The following is an 18,571-nucleotide window of genomic DNA, read 5'->3' on the forward strand; positions in this document are numbered from 1 at the left end:
GACACTTAATGCTGTTGGCTGTGGCAACCTTCATAAAATGGGCATCACAAAGGCTGGTAAAGAACGCATCTATAGGTCAGCCAATTGGATTAAAAGGCAGTCTAAGGATTAAAAGAAGGCAGAGAAGAAAAATTGTGCCAAAGAGAAGCAACAGCCAGGAGAATAAAAAAAAGGGGGGGGGGAAGGCTTCAAAGAGCAGCAAAACAACAAGATCAGTCAGGGTCCCGTCCCCCAGCCCCCAGTAACCTGTTCAGCTGCATTGAACGTGCAACTTTCAAAGCAAATATCTAAGTTAGAGGATATGCAGTGCAGCTTTAGGGGAGGCAGGATTATCTCAGCAATTTGCATTTTGAGGGCAAGGGAAATTGTTCTGGGTGTGCAGATGGAACAATTTTTAGAGCCCTTCCACCTGTTTAGTAAGGACTGGGAAATCCTTCCAAACACAACAATAATCTGAAAGGGAAATATTATTAATTTAGCTAATACATAAAAAGGAGGTTCAAAACAGGTTTAAAAAGGAGGTTCAAAACTGAATTTTTATTAATTTTCAGTATCCTTCCACTTGTTTCCATTTTAATGGAAATTAATTTTATAGTCAACAATTTTAGTGTTGCTGTATATATTAATGAAATTATTTCCATGCCAAATCACTGTTAATTGTGAATTAATTGTCAAAACATATCTTTAATCAAGGTCAAAACAATAAGTTAATGAGACGGTGAGTAGGGAGACACAAAAAGCATGGGGTTGATTGGTTTCATTAAAAGCTCAGATAGCTTAGGTGGAAAGAAAATGTTTTTTTAAAAACAGAAACAGCTTGGATGGCACATGAGTTAAAGAGGGCAAATAGGAGTTTGCATTTCTGTTTTCCCTCTCTGTGATTATATTTAGTTCCTATCATCCATCCCGAGGACATGCAGCAGACCTACCAAGACAGATGCCAAGGCAACAGGAACCAGAGAAAAGGTATTGCCTCCCCAAGACACCCTCTCCCCACCAATAGATAACATCCACGAGCCAGCAGTCTCCTAGACAACTAGCTACTCAGAGTGCAGACCAAATGAGAGTACATATTCAGAGGAAAGTGGGGGGAAAGCAAGAAATGGGCAAGAAGTAGATAGGAAGAGAAAGTCACACAAGTGGAGGTCATTCACATGTATACACACACCTGAGTCCTGACCAAGATGGAGGTCAACTCATGTTACTATAGTTCACATTTGTGTGGGAGGGAGCAATTTCGTTCACTCTGACCATGTCTTCTGTACTCAGACATTACCAGAGAGGCATACGATTCTGCTACAAGGCAGCTGCTGTAATGCAGATGTAGCTCTGCGGCAGAGGATCTGTTTTGCATGCAGAAGAAAACTTTTAATGCTGGTTTTAAATGATTTTAGTGTTAATGTTTTCAGTTTTTTAATGATTTTAATTGTTTAATTTTGTTTTGATTTTAACTGTTAATTGATTTTAATTGTTTTTATTTGTTGTAAACTGCCCTGAGCTATTTTCGGAGGGGCGGTATATAAATAAATAAAAATTTTTAAGAAAGAAAAAGGTCTCAGGTTCAATCCCTGCCATCTCCAGGTAGGGCTGGGAGAGACTCCTGATTGAAACCTTGGAGAGCTGCTTCCAGTGTAGAAAACACTGAGCTAGACGGTCTGATTCTGTATAAGGCAGCTTCCTATGTATCTGTGATCACATATTAATCACGTCTGGGTCACAGAGACCTGTCATTCTAAGCTGCATCCCATTGCTAATATGCCCTGAATTCCATAGGCAAGCATCTCTCCACGGTTTCCAGAACGGAAGAAAGCAGCAACAAGCACCAGAAAGTCCTGTTGTGATACCTCAACTTACCTATCATTCACAGGGTTCAATTAAAGCCTGAAGTGCTGCAGCAGGCAGAGGCCTCAGTACAGAGCAAAGTCACATGATCAATGCATATGCAATGCAAAGTCACATGATCAATGCATTTTTGTTGTGCTCTCAGTGGGACACACCCTGCATAGGCAAGGGGGCTGAGCAGCAGGGGCATCATTAGGGGGTGGCCCATGGGGCACAGTCCCCCAATGAACGCTCAGAGCCCCAAATCTCATCCACCAGCTCCCTCCTCTAGAAAGGAAGTGCAGCAGTGGAGGCCCCTGCACAGAGCAAGGGAGAGAGAGCGCCTAGCCTCACCTAGCTCTCTGGTGCTTCCACCTTCTTAGGTGCTGTATTATATACAAATACGACAAATATTTATATACCGCTTTTAAACAAAAGCTCACAAAGCGGTTTACAGAGATACACATAAATAAATAAAATGGCTCCCTGCCCCCAAAGGGCTCACAATCTAAAAAAGAAATATAATAGAAGATAATATTGTAATATTAGAGACTTTTTAAAAAATCTAATTATTCTTGTGGGGGCATGACTGAGTTTAATTATCAAAAGGGGGTTGTGGGCCCAGGGTTCAGATCCTTTAAGCACTGAGCAATGCTCCTGCTGAGCAGCAGCACACACAACCACAAACACCCCATACCTTCGTGGGCCACCACAGTGATGGAGTCCACAGAAACAGAGTCCTACCTGCCACCGCAACTCCCTCTGCCATCCCCTCAGAAGGCCAGCAAGAAGCCCACTGCCCAGAATGAGAGGCATACAGCACTGCTGGGATGATCACAACCCACAGTATCTAACGGAGAAGAAGATTTGGGAGACACTTTGGATTTTGAAGAGTAATTTTTGAAATTAACCTTTACAACCAGCATTTGCATCACATTAGAAAGATGTTGACTAAATACACACACACACACACACACACACACACGTCATACTCTTTGCACCAAGTCTTAAAATCTAATCTTAGCATAAAGCTTTCCATTTAAACCTTGCCATAACTTGTGACAGATTTAACACAGCCAATACCTTCAGTGCTCAGTTATTCTAAACGTTAGCGTGGGCCATAATGGATAAAAATGGAACCATATCTATTTCTGAACATTCATCTTACACATTCCTGGAGGTTGAAATGAAACACAAAAGATGCATATCAGCTTCATTTATTCTTCAGAGTGAGGCTCTCTTTACAATTATAGCAAAAGGAACACTATAAAAACGATTTGACACAGAGGTGACCAACCTGAGGTTTTCTAGCCATTGCTGGACTACAATGCCCACAATCCCAAGCTGAAGTGGCCGGGGATGATGGGAGTTGTAGTTCAAGAGCAGCTGGAGAGCCTCTGGTTGGCCACCCTGGCTTAGTGCACATGCATAGAAATATGCTAGCTTTTGAATTCGGTGTCATCTACAACATTAAACTGTCTCTTGGGTTTGGTGGCTTCTTGCATTAGTTCCTGTAACTGTCCAACCTGCTCATCTCGAAGGGCATTAAGTTTCTCTTCTGAGAGGTGAGATCCAAAGTGAGGCCTGCTGGTTGAATTCTTTACACTTTGGCTAGCTTGCTGCCACAGCACTGCTGCATAGTTCTAAAAAGAGGAAGAAAGGTGTCCATGATTAAAAAGCAGGTGCAAGCAGATTTATGATCTAGAGCAGGGGTTCCCAAACAGTGGCCCTCCAGATGTTGCTGATCTACAGCTGCCATCATCCTCAGTGATGGGAGTTATAGTTCAGCAACACCTGGAGGACCACAGGTTGCTCTAGAGGTAAACAAACCTAAACTTAAAAGCACCCCTAAACCCTCCATTTAACCAATACAGGTAGACACTTCAGGCATCAAAGTTCAAAATTCATCATCACCATCTTTATTTGTGTCCCAGAGCAGCTTCACAACCTTGCACACACAAATACAGTAAAATTATGAATACAATAAGGAGCACACCATCTTTGTCCAACGCAATCCTTATTTATCCTTAATTAGCTCACATCATCTTTTGCATACTGCCGATTTTGCAGTGTTATATATGACTCCAGGATATTTATCAGAAATAAGCCAGATGATCAGTACTTACCAGGAAGCTTTTCACATGGGGCTTTTGAAGCCCTTTAACTCGCATCTCCTCCAGAACGGAGGGGTGCGTTCACATATTGGCTAGATTTACCCCAAAGTCTCTGCAAGCGATTGGGGAGCAGTTCACACACAATTCGGGTTTTCCACTGTGCATTAGAGTGTAACCTGATTTATATCCAAGGTAAAAAAAATCCACTATTTGTGTCGGTTTGGGGGGACAACTTTGAGTTTGCAGTAAAGCCTTCCATGGTAAAACCTGCTGTGTGTAAAAGCCTCAGGTATCAAACTGAGCAGCCAAGGCAAGGAGCTTAAGCTTGCACCATGGACCTGGGAGCATGGAGTGACATTCTCATATGAGTGATTGCAATTCAACATCCAGCATCAGCAGCTGTCAGCCTCTCTGAATGGCTGGCTCCCTCTCCTCTCCTGCTCCTTGTTTCTAGCAACAACCTGCTGTGCTCCTCCAAAATGGAGGAGACAAAGTGCACAAGTTTGTTGGAGGGGAGAAAGAGACAGACCAGCCAGCTTGTAACGTTGCCTGCTGAGGCTGCACGCTGCTCCTAGAGAAGCGAGCAAAGGGAAGAGGGGTGGCGACTCAGCACTCTGCTTCCAGCCCCGAAATGCTGAGTCGGGCATTGGGGCAGTTGCAATGAAGCAGCACTGCAGGGCCCACACAGGGGTCAGTGGGAGGCAATCTAGAAACTACCTGGGGCGGAAGCAGAAAACAAGCCACCACTGGAGCCAACATTTCAAGAACACATTAATCAAATGCCTTGCATAACTGTATGTTCCGCCAGTATCTTTTGAAGATAGACGTTTAAGAAACATGTGAAATATTTTTATTTATTTTTATACTGAACTTTGGGCCAAGCCTTCTCCAAGTGGTTTACAGAAAATATACAGGTTTCTGGCTGCTGGTGGTTCTTAAAGCTGTAGCAGACCCAATGTAAATAATCCCCAAGAAAATGGACACTGCAATACTAATTTTATTTTATTTTAAACACGATGATATACCCTGTAATAAAGGAGATTTGAAGCAGCCCTTTTAAACAGCTGAGAATCATTACCAGTTCTACAGTTTAACTTGCTATATTAAACTTTGTTTTTACTTTGGCAACTTCACAGCAACCTACACTCCATAACCAATTTAAAACAACGTACTCAGTGAACAAATGGAACACTTCAGTGTATCACATCATAGAACCTATTAGGAAAGCTAATTTGAACTGTCAGCTATTTTGCATTTCAATTTGAACTTCTGTACCAAGTCACCAGCAGCAATTTCTCATCAGGTTATTTCAAGCTGCCTCTGTTAGTGAAAGGAATGCACTGAACATCCTATCACAGATCTTTGGCATCGCATGCCATGCTTTTCCAAGACATTCAGCTCTCTACTGATGGAACAGTCACATAGGATGCTACCTAGATCTCACTGAAGCCTCACACTACTTTGAAAATGGGACTCCAAAGCCTCTTAAGAATTCTGCTGTGGAGATTTGCTAGTCACTTTGATGAAGTGTCATTTGCATTAACACAGAGAGTTTATCCAACCATGTCACAGCAAGCATCATAACTACTTTCATACAGCATAACTACATCATACCTACTTTGGGGATGGAGCCATAGCTCAGTAGCTCCAGACTCGCTTGCAAAAGTTTCTGCTCTTCATGCAGAAGGTCCCAGGTTCAATTCCTGGCATCTCCAGGTAGGGCTGGGAGAGACTTCTGCCTGAAACCTTGGAGAGCTGCTGCCAGTCAGAGAAGACAATACTGAGCTAGGTGGACCAATGGACAGACTCCGTATAAAGCAGCTTCCTATGTACCTGTGCTCCACCGATCCTCAGCACCATCAGTCAATACAATGTAGGAATGATGTAGATGGGAGGGAAGTTTCATTTAATTCTCTACAAGCTGATTATAACCTATAAAGCCTAAATGGCTTAGGCCCAGGGAATGCCTTCACCATTACGAGCCCTGCTGCTTATTGAGATCATCTGGGGAGGTCTGTCCACAGCTGCCACCAACTCATCGGGTGGCTACTTGGGGACGGGCCTTCTCCATCACTGCCCCGAGGCTTTTAAGTACACTCCCTGTCGAAATAAGCGCCTCCCCATCTCTGACAGCTTTTAAAAGGGCTGTTAAGACACATTTATTCACACAAGTTTTTAATTAGACTTATTGAATCTATCAGTTTTAAACTGTTTGGATGTTTTAACTTTGTTTTTAATCTGTGTTGTTTTATTGTAAACCACCCAGAGACGTGAGTTTTGGGTGGTATACAAATATGCTGGATGGATGGATGGATAGATAGATAATCTCCCCACTCTCCCTGCTTTTTGAAAAGGCATGAGGCAGGGAATGGAGCAACAGGAAGCGTGAATTCATACTTCCTGCTGCTCAGCTCCCTACCCCACTCTTTTCTGAGGACAGGGAAAGCAGGAGATGTAGGGTTGATTTTAGGAGGGCAGTGAGGCTGGGTGCAGCTGCCACCACCAGGTAAGACGGTGGAGAAGGAAAAAACGCTGCGGGATGCTGAGGCTGTGCCATGCAGGAAGGTAGAGAAGAAACGTGAGGGGTTAAGAGGGAGCTCTGTATTGGAGGAAGAGGAGCAGAGAGATACAGGCTATGGCAGCAGTGGGGATGAAAAACCTTCTATGGGACTGAGGGTCAAAAATGAGAAAGGAGAGAGCAACTGGTTGTGGGAGAGAGGATATTGTTTTGTGAGAGTGGCTCACCAAGCTACCTCAGGTGCCAGTGGGGCTTGGGCTGGGCCTATTTAAAAGGCACAAGGAAGGCAGCCTGGGAAGGGAGAAACTGCTGCATGCCATCTTCCAGTGCAGTTATGCTGTACACAAAAATTTTATAGATTTTTTAAAAAAAATGCACACAATTTTGCGGAGTTGGTGGGATGTTGCCCACTTAAGCAATTAAAGTATGCTGTCAAGTCAATGTCGACTCCTGTTGACCACAGAGCCATGTGGTTTTTCTTTGGTAGAATACAGGAGGGGTTTACCATTGTCATCTCCTGCGCAGTATGAGATGATGCCTTTCAGCATCTTCCTATATCACTGCTGCCCAATATAGGTGTTTCCCATAGTCTGGGAAACACACCAGTGAGGATTCGACCCGGCAACCTCTGGCTTGCTATTCAAGTCATTTCCCCGCTGAGCCAAAGGAAGGGCCTCGTTTAAGCAACCGCCCATGTGCTTTTGCAGAAACCTGCTATACACCTGGAGAAACAAGAACTTACCAAAAACTGACCAGTGAAAATTATTGACGAGTTAGCCCCCACAAAGAGACAAAACGTGTTGCAATATCACAGGGATGGACACTAAGAATATCTCACTGAAGTGACAGTTTATGACTTGCATAAGAGAACATGCAAGTGGGGATAATTCATGGGCAAAAGGTGCCGAGGGGCATACCCTGCATGGCTGGTGCATCCAAGCACAGTTGTTGGGTGGAATGGGAAAGAAAAAGAAAAGAAACCCTCTTTTGCTCCTTCCCTTCCTGGCAGGCCAACTACACTGGCAAATGTCAGCCCTCTTCATGTACCAGGCAATCAGGAGGATCCAGGCTGTCTTTGTTGCTGTAGCTGCTGCATCCAGAAATATCCTGGGAGATTCATATTGCATTACTGTTGCAGCAAGACAATAAGCAGCAGCATCAAATGGAGGCCATTGATCTTTATGCCATGGTGGCACTCTGTTCCTGACATCAGTGCAGGTGTTTCATGCTCCCCTGTCCCATCACCTATGAGACCTATGGAGCTGGACACAAGAATGGGCAAGAGGTCTGGATGGGACAAGGCAGAGATGAGTTGCGCAAGACTCATAAGTAATTTAGACAGCCAGACTGGCCAACGAACTGGGATGTCTAAAGTACTCCTAAGTTTTATTATGTCATCTCACATAAGGTAGATTCACTTCACCCAGATTTCTCCAACTTGGGTTCCCAGATGTTGCTGGACTACAGTTCCCCTCATCCCCGGCCACAATGGCCAAAGCCACTGGGGATTATGGGAGTTGTAGTCCAGCAACATTTGAAGACCCAAGTTTGAGAACCCTTGCCTTAACCAGTCTTACCATTACCATCTCAGGAAGATGAGCATTAGCTTTTTCAGCCACAACGTGATGGAAACTGATACATTCATTTAGTGGTGTCTAAAGATTCCTGTACTTACTGAACCCTTCAAAAACTGAATTCCAGTTTCCAACAAAAACTGAATGATCGGTGTTGTCTACTCTGGCTCACAATAGCTCTCCAGGATCTTGAAGGTAAAGTGTGCCACCAAGTTGATTTCAACTCCTGGCTCCCACAGAGCCCTGTGGTTTTCTTTGGTAGAATACAGGAGAGGTTTACCATTGCCTCCTCCCATGCAGTATGAGATTATGCCTTTCAGCATCTTCCTATATCACTGCTGCCCGATATAGGTGTTTCCCTGTGAAACACACAGCGGGGATTCGAACCAGCAACCTTCTGCTTGTTAGTCAAGCATTTCCCTGCTGCACCACTTAAGGTGGTTTTCCAGGATCTTAGGCAGAGGTTTTTCCTATCACCTGCTACCTGGCCCTTTTAGATGGAGATATTGAAGACTAAATAGGGAACCTTCCTGCATGCAAAGCATTGCTCTGCCACTCTTCCCCTTGACTCCATCCAGTGGGCTACTACAAAAATAAATACTCATGGGGTGGGTGGGAATGATTGTCTGAATCCACTCATGGTATTAAGTAAAGAAAATGGTTGTCCGAATCCACCCAGGAATATAGGTGTCAAAAACATCTGCTTTTCAGGCCATTCCAGCCCTTTTCACAGAAACCCATGATTGTACAATGGCTGCTGGTGCATAGAAGAATGTGGACTAGACTTCTTGCTTTTCAGCCATGTGTGCCTGCTCATTCTCTGAAGTCATTTGGGAAGGCTCTGCTCTAGGTTCTACAATCAGCAGAGGCGAGGTTGGTGGAGACTCAGGACAGGGCCTTTTCTGTGACTGCACCCAGGCAGTGAAATTCCCTCTCACATGAGGCCTGTCAAGCTATCTCCATCTCTTCCTTCCAGAAGACTGTTGACAAACTTTTTCCTTAAGACCGATTATGGCCTGCTTTGACTTTTGGGAGTTCCTGCTATTTATTTGTTGCTCACTAAGATTGTGACTGCTGGGGAATTTCACTTTGGTTTTGGTGGGTTTTGTTTTGTTTGCTGCTGTTAACTTTTGTTGCTGTTTTTTATTTCTGCAGTATTCACATTGTTGTTCACCATGCTGAGAGCCTGTAAAGCCAGAAGGGGGCTGTATAAATCTTTCAACAAAGAAACAAATAAATACAAAAACATCCTTATTCAATTGAAGTCAATGGCAAATGTCTTACATGGCTTCAATGAAATTTCCTTCTTAGTGTTCATAGTCTCAAAGTAAATGAGGCACCTGTGAAACTCCTAGGTAGTTTACACAGCAAGAATAGCTTGCATGTAAGCTAGGCTTTTCAAAGAAACCAAAGGGAAGCAGATGTGCTCCCACAGTTCATGGGGGAAAACATGAATCTAATACCAGACTTATTTGGGGAGTATTTTAAAAATTCCATTGATAGAAAAACTTTCGCAGTTCAAAGACATTTGGGCCTTTGAAAAACATCCTATCTGCACTCTGGATATTTCAAAGAATTCCAGAACTTATGGCTAAGAAACCCCAGCAGAGAGGATGATCTTGCAAAGTGCTAAACAAGTTAGACAGAAAATCCAGTGTGAGGACTTGGACTTGGACTCACATTGCACATGGCCAAAGAGGGAAGTTTACATACTTTCCCAAACCAGGTTAAGATATGCGCTGTGCACATCCACAACCAGCACTGGGACTGAGAACAGACTCCACTTGGGTCCACTTACAGGCTCCACTTGGGTCCTATTGAAACAAGTAAGGATTTAGCCACAGTCACTCTAACTGAAGATGAAGGGCTAACAAAACATTTAGTCCAAACATATGACTTAGAACCGGAGTACTGGGGTTTATTATTTCAATCAATCAATCAATCAATCAATCAATCAATCAGTCATTATTATGGTCTCAGACCAGTGCAAAGTAAAAGGAGCATGTAAGGTTATTATGATATTACTATAAGATTAAAAACTATGAATGTCTGTAAAAGGCGATACAAGAGCTATACAATTGCTACCAGTAGCATGTGACTATGGAGTCACAGTAGGGCTAAAATCTATGTGATGCTGTTGAAAGTCACATGCTACAGGCGATAAACTGCTGCAATGCTAAAATCTATAAAAGATAAACTGAGACTTTAAAAGCAGTAGGGCTGAGTGATTGAAGGAATTGGTTCTTGCTGGCGGTCAGAGCCCGGCAAATTCTGCATGCGGCCACACAGAACTTGGCAACATTGTATGTTATAGATGGATTACAGTCTAATAGGGAGACATAGTATTGGCCTGAGTGTCCTGGCAACTTGTCAAGTAGCAGGATAATAAGGGTGTTTTGTATGTCTATAGAACAAGCAGTGAAGGAGGACATGCTCAATAGTTTCAATGTGTCCTGAGTCACAGGGGCACAGATGTTCCGGGAAAGGGGTCTCCCTGTATCTTCCTTCAAGGACAGGGGAGGGAAGAGCATCAGTGAGCCAGGGTATAGGCCCTTCTGTGTTTAGGTACTTCTAGCTGCGTAAGGTATCCAGCAGATGTTGTTATGTACCTTAGACTTTCAAAGAGAAGAGAGTCTGTATCTCGGTCTATATGGCATTCTGCACCCAGTATGCACTGTTTGAGAAGTGTTCCGGCCAGCTCAACCCAAGGAGAGTAGGCGGGGAGGAGAGTCCAAGAACAGATAGTTTTGCAGATAGAGATAGCAATCCATGTGGATTGGAAGCCATTCATCAGTATTGAGGGGGTTAGGCTTATTGGGAGGAGGGATAATCTCAGCCAGTAGTTGAGTATGGACAGACAGTCTCTGGCTTCCACTTTCACCAGGCCTGCTTCCAATTGTAGGATGGCATTAGAGACACAAGGCAGGACTAGCAATACTGCTCTTAGGAATTTGAATTGGACAAGCTCTAGAGGGGCAAAGTTGGGAAATGGGCCAAGCTGGGCACCGTACAGAAGTTGTGCCATCAACTTAGCTTCAAATAGTTTAAAGGCTGTGCGTATGTATTGGCCCAGTTTTGACTGGAAGAATTTTAGAATGGCAGCGACGCTTCTCTGCGCGTTTGGGGCAACATAGCTGCCATGGGCCTTCCTAGTCCCAGAAGCATGAAAAACACACACACACACCAGGTATTTGAAGCATGTGACCTGGTCGATGTCATTCCCATTTATATGCCAGGAGTTTGTCCTAGGTCTCTTAACAAAGACCATGATTTTGGTTTTATGGCAATTGATTTCCAAAAAACCTTCTTGCAGTATTGGGCAAGGACCCTCAGTGCCCTTTTAAGTTCAATGGGAGTCCTTGAAAGAACCGTCGCGTCGTAAATCTATTTCAGTAAACCATTGGAGAAAGTGGATAGAGAGAAATTCTTCTCCCTCTCACATAACACTAGAACCAGGGGTCATCCCATGAAATTGATTGCTGGGAAATCTAGGACCAACAAATGGAAGTACCTTTTCACACAACGCATAATCAACTTGTGGAATTCTCTGCGATGAGATGTGGTGACAGCCAACAACCTGAATGGCTTTAAGAAGGGTTTGGATAACTTTATGGAGGAGAGGTCTATCAACGGCTACTAGTCGGAGGGCTATAGGCCACCTCCAGCCTCAAAGGCAGGATGCCTCTTGAGTTGCAAGGGAGTAACAGCAGGAGAGAGGGCATGCCCTCAACTCCTGCCTGTGGCTTCCAACGGCATCTGGTGGGCCATTGTGCAAAACAGGATGCTGGATTAGATGGGCCTTGGGCCTGATCCAGCAGGGCTGTTCTTATGTTCATTAATATTCCTGATTTTACTCCACTGCCTTGTCCTTGCATACCACAACTCTTTCCTCTAGATTCTACAGTGCTACCCATCTTTTCTATCTATTATGATTGAATGTGTTATGTTTTTTAATTGTATGTTTTAATCCTCTGTTGTGAGCCGCCCAAAGAACAATTTGTTATGGGGTGGCTAACAAATAGAGTGGTTTTTTATTATTATTATTACTATTATTTTTATTTTTATTAAGACTCAAGGACAGTTAACAAGATAAAAACAATTCAATCACACACACACAAACTGAACAAATACAGCTAAAAAAAATTAAAAAGAGCAAGGGACAGCTTATTGACCAAAGGCCTGGAGAAAATGGGCTATTATTTTCTCTCTCCGCTTGAGGACAAAGCAGAGAGAAATGGCTAAAGTTTAATCCCCACTGATGTGAGCATGGTAACAGTATAGAGGACCACTACACTGAAAGTCATGTGGAATTAACAACAGCTGTTGAAAAAGACAGGTGTGACTGCAACTCCATACCCTTATAATCGTATGACACAACATACAAAATATAAAATTTAGCCCCAATAAAGGCAACTCTTATGAAAGAGTTCAGAAGAACTCAAAGAGATGAAGTGTAATGCAAATTTTAATTTGTGTCTATGCAGAACAAATAGAATTCACCATATCTGGATTTCAATACAAAGTTGTAGGGTTAAATTACTTTTTAAGGAACTCCTTTCAAATCCTTTTTAAGCTCTTCACAGAGATCAAACAATGTCAGCCCTGCTTACTTAAAAATGTTGCTCTGATAGTCACAAATAAAGGAGTACTTAAAATGAATACACCTTCTTAGAAATAAACCTGGAGTCTCAACTTCTTTCTTTTCTGCCTCTGCTACCATAGCTGCAGTACTGCTGCCATAGCAACATTTCCCCTCTTGTAAAATAACACAGTTTCTACCTCAGTAGCCCCGAATTAAGAAAAGTTAAGCACGACAAGAAGTGCTTATGGAGCTTTAATTCACACAGAAGTGTGAACACTTTGAGGACAGCCTGGTGTAGTGGTTAGAGTGCTAGACTAGGACCGGGGAGACCTGAGTTCAAATTCCCATTCAGCCATGATATTCACTGGGTGACTCTGGGCTAGTCACTTCTCTCTCAGCCTAACCTACTTCACAGGGTTGTTGTGAGGAGAAACTTAAGTATGTAGTACACCGCTCTGGGCTCCTTAGAAGAAGAGCGGGGTATCAAACGTAAACAAACAAACAAACTTTGTTTCTCACCTAGATCGTGCCAAAGATTCATCTGATCCTTCCCAGACCTGGATATATGTCCAGATAAATAAAGGCTAGGATCCAAAGAATTCTGCAGATACCTGTGTGTCCAAATGGCCTCTTAACTTGCATTTCTCAAAGAGCAGCTGCCGTCCCGCCCTGCTGCTCATCAAACCAGACTGAAGGGGGTTCTCAAAAGCAGCATGTCTCAGGCTTTGGAGTTCTGCTGCTCAGCAAAAAAATACCCCAAATCTCAAAAGGCACAAACAGCTGGCATTAAGCAGCCTTCCAGGATTGGCCCAGAGCATCCAGAAATTAACATCAATCTCCAGCTCACTACTGAAAGCAACCCTGGAGATCTTAATGGCTTGATATTGTGAAAAATATTGCCGGCGGGTGGCCGGAATCTACAGGAATAGCTTCAGTCAGAGTGGGCCCACTCTGAGGTTGGTTGGGGGTTTTGTTGTTATTGTTGTTTTTAATCATCCCAGTCATACTTTACATAAGAAGCTGCCTTGTACCAAGTCCAACAATTGCTCCATCTAGCTCAGAACTGCCTATACTGACCAGCAGTGGCTATCCAGGGTCTCAGATGCGTCTTTCCCAACCCTACCTGGAAAAGCCAGGGAGTGAACCTGGGACCTTCTACCTGCAAAATAGATGCTATGCCATTGAGCCACAGTCCTTCCTGAATGTTCTACTTTATAACAGAATATTTGAGTAAGACACCTAAACTAATGAAGTTGAAACTTAAAGACATATTGTGTCATCGCTGGGGAATCTTTAAATTAAATCTTTAGGGAAAGCAATATAGTGCCCACTGTTGAATTACAAAATCTGTACTTAGGTGTGTTTTCTTCAGAGTCTTCCTCTTCCAGCCAGCCCACCAGCCCAGTACCTTCCAGAGAGGCCACAGGACAGGCCTTGGCTGGCTTCTCCGGCTCAGTGCAAAGAACAGCCATGTGAAGCGTGTGTTCTTGGACTGTGACTTTGGTCTGCCTTCCCTTCGAGAATAACCCATTTCATTTACTTGACATGGGAACTTTAGGAACACTTTCAGGTGGGGTGTTTAGCCCAGGATTACCACACCTCATTCACACACTCCTTATTGAGAGAGGAGAGCTGGTCTTGTGGTAGCAAGCATGGCTTGTCCCCTTAGCTAAGCAGGGCCCACCCTGGTTGTATATGAATGGGAGACCACATGTGTGAGCATTGTAAGATATTTCCCCTCAGGGGATGGAGCCGCTCTGGGAAGAGCAGAAGGTTTCAAGTTCCCTCCCTGGCTTCTCCAAGACAGGGCTGAGAGAGATTCCTGCCTGCAACCTTGGAGAAGCCACTGCCAGTCTGTGTAGACAATACCGAGCTAGATGGACCAATGGTCTGACTCAGTATATGGCAGCTTCCTATGTTCCTATGAATATTTTGAAGCTGAGTTCACAGCCCAGAGATGCCATTACAATGTCAGGATATGGCTTCCAATGGGAAGTGAAGGAGCTGAGAGCCTAACTAGAAGGTATTTTTCACACAGGCTTTGGCCCAGTGCGTCGTTTCCCCCCCCCCCCCCGCTAAATAGGCATGGGGGCCCTTAATTTAACTGGCGTACTCAAATATTATAAAGCACGATATCATGAAAGGACTGTCGCTCAATGGAAGAACACCCGCTTTGCATGCAGAAGATCTCAGATTCAGGTTTGCAGGGCAAAGGGTTAGAGCCTCCAAAGTACACCCTTCCACAGTCCTGATCCAGATTTCAAGCATCTATTCAAAATTAACTGATTTTTCTGGAACTTGCTTCCAAGTAAGTGTGGCCTAAGGCTGCAGTCTTATGCATACCACGCACAGGAATCTGCTCACACACTTTGATCTTCAGAGGATGGCCCACTCCGTGTTCCACCACCATCTGAAGGGTGTTTGAAGGGGATGCAGGATGGAGCCTTCTCAATTGTGGTCCCCAGACTGCAGAACGCTCTGCTACAAGATGTTTGGCTGCCTCCCTCACTTTGTACCTTTAGTTGCCAGTCTGGGCCAAATTACAGTACATGTCGCTACACAGCTACGTCATATTTTGTAATGCATTTATGCCCAATATTTATTTATTTAACAAATTTAACATTATACCTCACAAATCTTTGGGCCTCCCATTCCTCTTCTATGCTTTGTACTTAAGCTGGTCTGAGACTATAATACAGATGTTTGATCAATCATATGATGTTAATAACATTACTGCAAATCTGTTATGGCTATTTTCTTTGGCAAACAGCACTTGGAGGGACTCCCAATCCAGACAGGGATCCAACAGAGGACCCCAGAGAAGTGTTACGACCCCTCTACTCTATGCAGTCCCAACCTGTATCAGACCCTGCACAAAAGAATATGGCCCTGGTGTGCTTGCAATGGCATCAGGCAGCAGCTATTAATCTGACGCATTCTGGATGCTGGCCATTATGTGTAATCTGACCCTTAAACAGGTCTTTTAGTAGTGTGTCTGTTCTATTTCTTAGTGCTGCTGCTGTTTATTCTTGATTTAGTTTTTATAGTTATTGGCTGATATCCTAATACAGCACTTACACAACAAGCAAAGTTGGAGTAACTCAAGGAATTTGCAGTGGCGCTAAAAGGAGGGGGGGTGTTGCGGAATTGAGCTCTTTCTCAAAAGTTATTTATAAAACTAATAAGGCATGCCACAAGTTGAGCAACTATTACGCAAGTGCACGCATGCCTGCAGTAGCATGATACTAGTCCGCCCTGCAGCGACCCTTTTACTGGCCCATAGGAAGGAATGCCCTGCAGCAACAGCAGAAGCCACTACGAATTCTTGGGCCATCCTGCTGATGAGCAACAGCGATTCAGGGCAGTTGGCCGCTTCAGTTCAGATGTCCCTTGCCCCTCGTCCGGAGCCCACTGACACCATCCCTCATCTCTCTTTCACCTTGTCTTTTCCCCTGACTCCAACTCTCTTCCCCCTAGCTTCCATTAATATTTCTGTTAGAAACTGTTAGTTTTGCACTGTTTCTATTTGCATAAATAATAATAGGTACCTCCCCCCCATCTGTTTCTCTGTTAAAAAAAAGAAGAATTATGTGCCATTTCAGAGAAATTATTTTACTACTTTATATAAGAACAGCAAAGTATAAAGCCATAAAAATGAGTCTGACAACTTATTTTTCTTCAGCACTACATGTGTAAAACATTTTTCTCTAAAAAGGAGAGTGTGATCAATTTGGTATTTCTACTACTTTCCTAGGGAAATGTTTACTGCTCTCAGAACTACCTCCATGGTGCCAGTTTTCTAAGGAACTACTCCCTGCTTAAGCACTATCTAGACAGAAATACAAACATGTATACATATTTGTAGTGGTGGTAAAGAGAAGACCCTGTACATACATTTCTAGATCTGGGAGGCACAGCAATGCTTTCTGCCCTCTGAATGGAACAAATGGAATATGCTAATTGGAACAAGGTCCTGACCACTCCAGCTATCGCAACAGACTGTGAACACATTTCAAAGCGCCAAACAAAAGCAAAAAAGCAGGAAAAAAGAAAAGCAATCTGGAAGCAACTTTTCAGACTGCAATGACATCTACTACACACTTACCAGCTTTCCATGAGTCTACTAATTAGGCTCACACTTAGTTCTTTCAGTTATTAACTGAACTAACAGATTCCTAAAATTTTTACTTTTGTGGGGGGGAGGTATCCAAAACACATTTTCTTGCAATATCTCACAATATCCCCGAGGACAATGTAATTCATTACCAATCTAAATCAAGTTTCACATTTTGAAATTCTTGTATTTTCTGAACAAGCATACATACTAACTGGTTGATATAACTAATGGAGCATATTGGTTTGCAACTTCTGAGCTAAAATTCACAGGCCATTAACAAACCAGTTAGGGCCACTGCTCCACCTCAAGAGGGCTTGAGAACCACGGAGCCAGGAGAAAATTCAGGAACTTACCAAGCCAAGTCTTGAGTAACAAAAGCAGAGAAGCAGCCATGGTTTGCCTCTTGTATATTTGGACGCTCAAACCATGGTGTGGGCTATTACCTATGGTCAGAACAAGCCATGGTTTTGCTTGGAGCAGCAGTGGCGGGTGGACTGGAAGACATTGGAAGCTCCCATCTACTGAGTTGGACCATTGGGGCATCGAGCTCAGAATGGTCTATTCTGACTGGCAGTGGCTCTCCAAGCCCTTCGGGCAGGAATTTTTCTCACCCCTACTTGAAAATGCCGGGGATTCAACCTAGGACCTTCTACATGTGAAGCAGATACTGTACAACTGATCTATGGCCCCATTCCCCCCACACCCCATAAAGATCTCCAAGATCCCTTCCTATTATTCTATGCTGCCCATAGTCAAACCACAAATTAATTAGAGCACAAATTAAGGATTTGGTAGAAATGAATCTGCTTTTTCTGGAGGGTGGGTGCAAAGCTAGTATAGGATACTTCTGTTAAATAGTTTTAACATTGTTTTAAAATATTGTTTCAAGGTTTTAAATTGTTGTAATGTTTTAACTTTTTGTTGTCATTTATTTTAACTAATGTTTTAATTTCTCTGTTGTCATTTATTTGTTTTAATTAATGTTATAACTTTTCTGTTTTTTGTTGTAAATCGCCGAGGAACATAGGTTTGGGGCAGCATAAAAATATGTTAAATTAAATGAATGAATGAATGAATGAATGTAACATAATGAGGCTCTACACATGATCCACACGTAGAACCTAACCGGGCTCTGTGGGAAGAGTGGGTTTAGACCACTCTCCCCACAGATGACCAGGGAGCTTGCCAAGGACAGGAGGATTGTTGGAGCTTCCCGGTCGGGGGCTCCTTGTGAGTCACTGTGGCGTGGAGCTGCACCGTGGTGACTCATGGTTGCCAAAATGGGGTTAGCAGTGCACTCATTCCGCTAACCTCATTTAAGCGGGGGAATTAAGCAGGCTAACCGCCGGGAGCAGTGCAGCTCCCGGTGGCTCTCACGACCGCTCGAAAGCGGGCTGGGGCCTGGGCTCCCTTAGCCCGCTTTCGAGCAGTCATGTGAATAGTCTCAATATGTCTGCATAAATAATATTAATCTTGGGCTTAAAAGCAGAGAAAGCACACAAATTCAGTTCTATGAAATAAACTGAAATAATGCCTAACATGATGTCAATCTATTTCAAGGCAGCAAGGGAGAAAAAGCATACTTAATTATCCATCCAATTAAATATATATTGTTTAATTATTTGGCAAATATCTACCACAGGAACAACTAACATTTCAATCCATTGTTCTAATAAAATAATGATTTGGGGTGGGGAGAGAATTATCTAGTTCTATATGAACTATACTCAGACATGCTCAACTGAGAGAATCCCAAGGTAGTATTGAAACACACTAGATGACTCTGGGACAGTCACTTCTCTCTCAGCCTAACCTACATCACAGAGTTTTGTGAGGATAAACATA

General features: G+C 43.4%; 1 protein-coding gene across 2 annotated transcripts in view; it reads right to left on the reverse strand.

Annotated features, from left to right (window-relative positions):
• Positions 1-3,022: 3,022 nt before the first annotated feature.
• The window catches only part of SDHAF3 (succinate dehydrogenase complex assembly factor 3), a 42,319-nt gene continuing 26,770 nt past the window's right edge, over positions 3,023-18,571 (reverse strand). For both annotated transcript variants that reach the window (XM_053266102.1, XM_053266101.1), the window contains exon 3: positions 3,023-3,464. In XM_053266102.1, coding sequence (XP_053122077.1) covers positions 3,261-3,464 — 204 coding nt within the window. In that variant the 3' untranslated portion in view covers positions 3,023-3,260. The remainder of the gene's footprint in view (positions 3,465-18,571) is intronic.

This window comes from Hemicordylus capensis, chromosome 6 (genome assembly GCF_027244095.1).
Source record: "Hemicordylus capensis ecotype Gifberg chromosome 6, rHemCap1.1.pri, whole genome shotgun sequence".
In the NCBI taxonomy this organism is placed as follows: Eukaryota; Metazoa; Chordata; class Lepidosauria; order Squamata; family Cordylidae; genus Hemicordylus; species Hemicordylus capensis.